The sequence below is a fragment of the Lingula anatina genome, chromosome 1 (genome assembly GCF_051362555.1).
Source record: "Lingula anatina isolate TDL-2025a chromosome 1, LinAna3.0, whole genome shotgun sequence".
NCBI lineage: Eukaryota > Metazoa > Brachiopoda > Lingulata > Lingulida > Lingulidae > Lingula > Lingula anatina.
Window position 1 is genome coordinate 44,620,052 of NC_141767.1, and position 8,696 is coordinate 44,628,747.

An 8,696-nucleotide genomic window follows, 5' to 3' on the forward strand; every position below is an offset into this window, starting at 1 on the left:
GGAACACACCTTCACCGAATATGGGGAATTGGGTCATCATGATAAATGTATGACCCGACACAGATTTTTTGCGTGACATGGGAGTGATCCTTGAGACGAGGAAAAGTTATTTTAAAAGTACGTTTAATTTGCAACAATAGCCCACAGGTTATATATCAATGGGTCACATACGTATCAGTGTAATAACTAGCGGTATGACGTGTTTTTTTTTTTTATTTCTCGTGTCATTACAATAGAAATTTGATTGAAAATGACAAAAAATGTCTACAGAAAAGAATATATGTTATTCCTTTTAGATTTCATGAGAGCGTAGTATACAGGCTTCACACCCATGTAATGTTTACTCGACAAATATCAGCACTTATGTTGTAATGAAATCTGCTGAACGTTAAAATTAATTATATATGTATGTTAAAATTTCATATGATCCATGTTGCTCTAAATTGTCTTTCTTTTTGAACCTTGGCCACAATCACCCAAGAGCATGTAACGTTATAACATATGCACCCGTTGATCTGATAACGGCCCCTACACCGACAGTTGCCTGCTCAGTTCACAAAATTGAGTTGGCGTAGTTCTTTAGAAAAGAAGGTTCGAATGTTAATAGTAAAATGGCGTCGCCGAAAGTAGCGTACTTCTACGATCCGCAGGTCGGCAATTTTCACTATGGTTAGTACATGGACCATTATGTAAAAGGGTCACTTTGACTAAAGCTGCTCTTATCAACTGCGGTTTCAAATGATCTAAATTTATAAATGCTTAGAGTGAAAATAACTAATTCTAGTGTATTGTTGCAAGCTAATTTGATTTGATGAGCTTCTGTACAATAAATTCAAGTTAGGCCTAAGTTACACATGTAGATGTACATTCAAATTTGGTGTATCCCTGTCACTAATATTTTAATTATATTTTACCATAATCTGTTTTCACTCATGCATAAAATATATATTGTTGGAGGAAATTATCATAAAATAATTTCTTTGTTGCAGTTGCAAATAAGTTGCAAGATTTTAAGTGACTGCATCAAATTTTTTACAATTGTGCTTTTTCCAATTTTAGGACCAGGTCACCCAATGAAGCCACACAGACTTTCTCTTACTCACAGTTTAGTGTTGCATTATGGACTTTACAAGAAAATGATGGTAGGAATCGCTGAAACTGCACTCAGTTGGGATCCAACATATGAACAGAATTAATTCTTTAAACATTGTCAACAATCATAAGACCAAGTAACTGACATGTCGTTTAGATTCTCCTTTACTTGGAATGCTTTCTGCAAACTTACTTAAATGATTTCATTTAGATCTTTGAATAAATAACTGTTTTTAGTGGAGTCACTTATTGGGAAAGACATGTTGTTGTGGGTCATACTAAAATGTGCGATAGAGTGCAATACTTTAGAGAAAATGACACCAGACAGGAGTAAACACAGGAAATGGCCAATGACAAGAAAATAGTATGATAGAAAAACAAAATATATAACTTGGTAATTATTATTGTTGATTCAACTTAACAAATTGTAGGGTCATCTGCCATATTGGACTGTCATAAGAGTCACTAGTGCAGGGCTCTACTAACTTGAGTGCTCAATATGGCAGACAAACTGTTTTCTTGTTGAAGTGAATAAAATGTTGAGTATTTTATACTTCCCAAAATGTTTGTAAATTTTCTAAGTTTTGAAGTATACTATATGGGATTTTGTGCCAAGTTTAACATTCCTAAAAATGTTAGGCTTTCTTCCACATTCTTGGCATTTTGTAAGACATGACCCTGCTTAAACCTTATAACAAGAAAATGATTGCAAAAGTTATGTAAAGTGGTCATGTGTAATATGGAGACATACTTCTCATGTAAAGCAGAAAGTTGCTTAGGCTTGATCTTTGTAAGGTTTGAAGGTTCAGAAAGAAAAGATGACATTGGGTACACTTCAGATAAACTTATCAATTTTGAGCATTTATCAGTTTTAAGTATGCAGAATAGAAATATGACTAGGGGACTTTTCAAGCAGATGAAGTTTACCTTTAAATTCGTGTTTCATCTCAAGGTAGAATGCAATTTCTTTATGTGGTGTAATTTGGTGATAACAGCATTCATTTCATTCCATTTTAACAATTTTATAACTGTATTAAGTTTGTCACCCCTTCTAAGGATTATATTGAATTTCTGTCAAGGTACATCTTTGTGCTTATAACAAGAATACAAAGTGACATACAATTTTCTTTTGAAGATAGTATAACATTAGACTGCCAAAAATTTTCCAATTTTATAATATTTTACATATTATTGATTATATGGGAGAAAAATAATGGAAGAGTATTGTCTGATGCAATTGATCTGGGAATGTTGTTGAATTTCTCTAGGTGTACAGACCGTATAGAGCCTCTGCCCACGACATGTGTAGGTTCCATTCTAGGGATTATATTGAATTCCTTCAGAGGATCACCCCACAGAATGTGCAGGGTTTTACTAAATGTTTGAGCATGTATAATGTAGGAGATGACTGGTAGGTAGACTTGTTCAGTGTGTCTGAATTGTCATGTCAGATTATAATTGTACATAGTAGAACATTTCTTGATATTCAAAAACAGTGTGCTCAAGTTAAATTAATGATTAAAGCACAGTTACTGCTAACTGTACATATTCTTTGTTTGTTCTGAATGGTATTATTCATCAACAAAATATTGTTTTTTAGTCCAGTGTTTGATGGTATATTTGACTTCTGCTCACGATACACTGGTGCAACACTAGAAGGTGCAATCAAGTTGAATAATAATGTAAGTGACCCAGAAAAAGATTGTGGATACTTTACTGATATAAGTTACTGTGATTAATATATTTAGGTAATGTCATGAAAATGGATGAAAAGTAATGGAAATACTTTAAATGTTTAGAGCATGTTATTTGCCTATCATTTAGTAGAGATATTATTGAAGACACATTTAATAATTCTGTTCCTTTTTATTAAAGCATTGTGATGTGGCAGTAAATTGGTCTGGTGGATTACATCATGCCAAAAAATTTGAAGTAAGTTAATATGATTTTCAGTTGTGTTTCTACAGAACACCCAAAAACTTACTTTAGTGGTAGTTGTTAAATTCTTGATAACTGTTTGAAAATTGATACATAAACCATAGTACTTTTTGGTCTCTTAAACAGATGTATATTAAATTAAGTTTAAGCCACAAATTGTTATTTTTAATTTGTCATTTGCAAAGTAACCTTTTATTTGATCATTTTCAATTTTTAGGCCTCTGGTTTCTGCTATGTGAATGATATAGTTATTGGAATTTTAGAGCTTTTAAAGTAAGTCTTATAATAGTGGGTTTCCCCAAGTTTTGCATGCTGGGTTTTGAATTTATGTTAGTATAATAATCTGCCAAACATTTGTCAACTTAATATAGAATATACAGATGCGTGATTAAGTTAAAATTCGAAAAAAAAAAGCGAAAATAAATTATATTTATGTCATAGCAATGAAATAGAAATTTTATGAATTTTACTACTTGCAGGTATCACCCCAGAGTGTTGTATATAGATATTGACATTCACCATGGTGATGGAGTCCAGGAAGCATTCTACCTCACAGATCGTGTTATGACACTGTCTTTCCACAAATACGGCAACTTTTTCTTCCCGGGAACAGGTAAGATTGCTATACTGTGTTGTGAAGCGTATAGGTTGCCATTCATTTGTTAGAAGTTTAAAGTTTGATCTGTTTGATATTTGACTTGAATAATGAACATTCTGTAAGCAAAGATCAAATTAATCTTTTAAAGAAATTTTTGTTATCAACTTTCAGGGGATATGTTTGAGATCGGAGCAGAGAGTGGGAGGTACTACTCTGTCAATGTCCCTCTTAAAGAAGGAATTGATGACCAAAGTAAGATATATTATCTGGATTTACTGGAACTATAAGCACCAGTCTAACCGTGAGTTTTTGATAGTTTGCCTGTTAATTTGAGTTTGTCTCAAAAATGTTTTATATGTTGAGTATGTTTGTTGTACTGTTTAGTCTCAAGTGCAATGAACTTATTTCTTTCAGCATATATGAACATATTCAAGCCAGTAGTACAGAATGTCATGCAGTTTTACCAGCCAACATGTATAGTATTACAGGTGGGTAAAAAGATTATTTGATTACTTTTAACAATGACCCATGTCCAAGCATTGAAAGTGTTTTGGTATGCTGTCATACTTATTTATAATTTAATGCATCGTTTAAAATGAAATATGCATCTTTGTTTTGATCATTGTGTGTGGCACATCACACTAAGCAAAACCAATGCTTTAGTGTATCTTCTTTGCCATGAGGTATGGCAACATAAAACATTGTTGTGAGAAGTAAGCTCACAATGCTTTTTACCATGAACCTAATAAAAATCAAATGCGTCTTACTGTATAATTTCAGTGTGGAGCAGATTCTTTAGGCAATGACAGGCTGGGCTGTTTTAGTTTGACTACAAAAGGGCATGGGTAAGTAAAATAATTGTCATTTTTGTAAGAAAAATAATGAAAAGAATGTACGGAAGTTTTACAGAAATTCTTCTTTTTGGCTTTTAATGAACTTGGTAGGAGTAGTTTTTAGGTAAAAATGGGGGGGGGGGGGGGTTTGTTATAATAGTAGAAGACGGCCTTTGATTCATTGATTTCCACTTGGATCTCTTCTGTTCTTATCTAAGGGAGTTCTTCATCAGTTTCTCCATCAGTCTGTACCATAAACTTTTCAGCTTATTTCATTCTGACCGAGACTTTCTTGAAATCAAATGGCTCAAATCAAGATTCATTGGTACCAATATAAATTTCAATAAGACTGGACATTTTCTGCTATAGAATTAATATTTATAATAACAATACCTTGTTTTTGTATTATGTTTTTTTTTTTCTTTTAATTAAGAATCATCATGTAACATTTACACTTCAGTAAAAAATTAAATCAAATCGAAAGCTCTTTACAGAAAAAAATCTAATAGTTATGTCAGAAAATAAATTCAAACATTCTGAAAAATTTATTGGTCCAGACAAAATTTTACAGGCTGCGGGCATAGACTGACTGCAGGCTGCCAGTCACAGACCCCTCCTTTCTTACAACATTAATCTTGGGCAAAAACAGCAAGACATACTTTTCAACAAATTTTATCAAGTTGAACTTATTTATTAATTCATGTACTCGTCCATTCAACAAAATGTAATTGCATGATTTTATTTTTTCCAGAGAATGTGTTCAAATGGTGAAAGACTTCAATATTCCTTTGCTGGTGTTGGGAGGTGGTGGTTACACTGTCAGGAATGTAGCTAGGTGCTGGACATACGAAACATCAGTTCTCCTAGATGAGCAGAATAGTATTAGTAATGAATTGCCCTATAATGGTAGGTGAACAATTTTAGATATTGCCAAGAAACTAGTGTAATTGATGGATTGATCTGATAAAAGTGAAAAATATAAATGGAATCCCAAACCATGTATGTATATAATATATTTGAAACAAAGTTTGATTCACCTACAAGTCTGATATCAGCTTAGGTGAAAAATTTACACATGGCATTTCAAACACAATTCAGTTCCTTGATGACATATTTAGGCTTCATTCACATGCAATGTCTATTTTCTAAATTCTATTTTCTATTCGCGGTATGTCTTATGATCACGGTCTGTGCCCTGAATATCCCGCGGCGTAATTACTGGCAGCGTGAGCCAGTTACTATAAGTTACTATAAGTAACTGGCTCGCGCTGCCAGTAATTATGCGGTGGGATATTCAGGGCACAGACCGTGATCATAAGATAGCGCGAATAGAAAATAGATTTTTAGAAAATAGACATTCCATGTGAACGAAGCCTTAAAGTCCTGCTTTATTTTCCTTTCAGAATACCTGGAATATTTTGCTCCAGACTTCAGCTTACATCCAGAAGTAACAGCCAAATATGAGAATCTCAATACTAAACAGGTTAGTAGTAGAACATTACATGTGCAAAGAATATTAGACCTTGACTATGATGACCTAAGCACTACAGTATAAGTGTCCATATGTACCACGCTAAAGGAAGACATTCCACACTATGATGAGAGATTGATTTAGATATACCTGTAAGAAGAGGCCAAAGTTAAGATAGTATCCCATAGATTTTAACTATTTTATATTTTTTCATTAAAGTACCTGGACTACATAAGACAGATAACACATGAGAATCTCAAAAACCTCCAACATGCTCCTAGTGTCCAAATGCATGATGTCCCTCCAGATCTTCTTAGTCTAGAAAACATTGAGGACCCAGATCCTGACATGAAGAACCACCAGAATGATGAGGACATGAGGTAAGTAATTATTAAAAACTGGTGTGCTGGATATTGATTCAAATTAAAGATTTTGAGCTTCAATCTAGTACCTTATATTCTATGATTTCTGTGCATTAAGATTTAAGATTGTTGTTTTGGAAGAACAAATTTTGGCATAACAATGTTGTTTTATATGGTGAATGTTTAAGGAATGGCATGATGTAAATCCATGTATTTGCTTAAGAGTTTTTATTTTGTATTCCAGGATAGAACCTGCAAATGAATTCTATGATGGAGATAGGGACAATGACAAAGAAAATGAAATGCTGGATGTATAAACAGTTGAACAAACTAATTAGTTTTATGCTGCATATGTAGTGTATGCTGGAAGCCTGAGTGGGGTCATACAAAGGTCATATAAAACCACACCTTTGTCTGTAGACTTGAATTTGTAATTAATACAGTCTGCCAGTTTGGCTTCTCTTGTGTCTGAAGAAGAGTGAATACATAATGGGTGGTGCAAAATATTAACATTTTAAAATAATTAAGGTTAATGTTCAGTGAAGTGCTGAAAGGAGAGAGTGCTGCAAGGAATATCTGCTAAGCACAGTGAACACCATAGATCACGGATTCATCAGGTATGGCTCTTATCAAGTTGTTAGAAAGACATATCTGACATAAAGCCATGGGTAACTAAAGCATTGTCAGACAGTGAAAAGATATACAAGTATGACTGAACTGTGGTAGATATGTCCACAATTTATGGCCTCAGTGTATCTTGTACACAAGAAAAAAACCTGCTCTACAAAAGCCAGCACTAGGGTGAATTGGCCTCTTAATGAACATAGATAAAGTTTTATGATAACCCATATGACAAATAATTGTGGTAATTGTGTAGTAATAATGTCATGAACTTTTATCAATAAAATAAACCTGTATATTTTGTTTGAACATTTTCTTAGTAAATTTTGTAAGAAATTCCTTTATAACCAATTTTGTTGGATGTTAATTAGTAGTGAAAGTAAATAATTTCTTTTGATTTAAATATCTTTTTATGCACTGTTTACTCAAATTTTGCATTTTTTTAAATGTGGGAATGTCATTTCATCCGTGTGCAATCTGAATTTTACTGTCATAATTTGAAAGTAAACCAATGATTTGGCATTCATAATTATGATTTTCTGCTCTCGGTGAATAGTTATACGTGTACTGGATTTTATTATGTGTATAGATATTTATATTTTGTATTTTATACATCTGTGGTGTACAGTATTTTTAATACAGCAGAAATAAATCTACAAAGATACGCAGTATGAGATATTGAGTCACATTTGTGTGAAAGACTGTTTTCAGAGTACATTTTTTTATGGTATTTGGCAATTTGCATCCACTACATTTCACACAACTTGAGCATTACTGTAATGGATATATATGTGAAGGTTTTACTAAGTGTTCCAAAATGAAAAATGGACCAGTATATTTAAAAAAATGCCAGATGGTGTTATTTGACAAACTATTCATACTATTTCATAGTTCCTATATGGTTAAATTAAATAGTGTCATATCATCAACTGCAACCTTAGGTGTCTCATCCAGTCCCACCAGGATGAGGCCACTTTTGAAGGGACCAAAAAGAAAAAAAAGCACTTAACATGAACATATATTTGTTTATTGTATATTTAACCTTAAAGGGGCATAATTAAAGCCAAAAGCAAAGAGTAAGACTTAGTAAGTGTTACAGGTATTTCAGGAGCACTTCTGGGCAAGTCACCTTGGTTGACAATGACAATAATGAAGAACTTCTATAATGCTCAGGGACCTGAACCTTGAAGATGGGTCACTGAGAAGAGAAATAGAATGAGTGAGGCAAAACAACAGAAAAAGTCATGATGACATTTATACCTAAAGACTTAAAAGCTATTGACAGCATATGCCATAGAAAACTACATAACCCAAGAATTACTGAACATAGTGGAAAAAGAGGGTAGTAAAGTGGGGCTACAAATGAATTCTACAAAGACAGAATTTAAAATATTGATGGTCCACTAAACATCCAAACAAATGATGGGTGTGTGTTGTAAGGGGTCTCATATCTTAAAGTCCTTTAGAGCATGTTCTCATAACAATAAGACTGACTTTCGAGTGAAAAAGATTCGGACATTCAGCTTCAGTAAAAAAACTTAGGATATATTTAGCATCTGTTCTTTTTATAAACAGCTGATGGAGTTATGCATGGTCTATGAACTAATGGATGATTCTCAGAAATGCTTGGTATGGCACTCAATATATCTTTTACATATACCGTACACAACAAACACAGAGGTGCATCGGAATCCACCTAATGGTCACTGACAAGGTTGCAGAGCACTGCGTGAGGCAAATACCCCATAACTGCAAGTAAGATTATTGGCCAGGATTTCCCA

At 33.3% G+C, this 8,696-nt stretch overlaps 1 protein-coding gene across 1 annotated transcript; it reads left to right on the plus strand.

Annotated features, from left to right (window-relative positions):
- The first annotated feature begins 482 nt into the window (after positions 1-482).
- LOC106168509 (histone deacetylase 3) lies at positions 483-7,589 on the plus strand. The gene is made up of 14 exons (XM_013547594.2): positions 483-669; positions 1,060-1,142; positions 2,361-2,503; positions 2,693-2,774; positions 2,968-3,024; positions 3,248-3,303; positions 3,510-3,643; positions 3,800-3,880; positions 4,043-4,116; positions 4,409-4,473; positions 5,213-5,367; positions 5,865-5,944; positions 6,152-6,312; positions 6,539-7,589. The coding sequence occupies exons 1-14, from the start codon at positions 612-614 to the stop codon at positions 6,609-6,611; spliced, it is 1,302 nt and encodes a 433-aa protein (XP_013403048.1). The 5' UTR covers positions 483-611; the 3' UTR covers positions 6,612-7,589.
- Positions 7,590-8,696: the final 1,107 nt, after the last annotated feature.

What these genes read in the sequence shown, in the direction of transcription:
- LOC106168509 (XM_013547594.2), top strand. Translation starts at nt 612, where the DNA reads ATGGCGTCGCCGAAAGTAGCGTACTTCTACGATCCGCAGGTCGGCAAT. An exon ending in GGTCGGCAATTTTCACTATG is followed by an intron (nt 670 to 1,059) that starts GTTAGTACATGG and finishes TTCCAATTTTAG; the next exon opens with GACCAGGTCACCCAATGAAG. An exon ending in AGAATCTCAATACTAAACAG is followed by an intron (nt 5,945 to 6,151) that starts GTTAGTAGTAGA and finishes TTTTCATTAAAG; the next exon opens with TACCTGGACTACATAAGACA.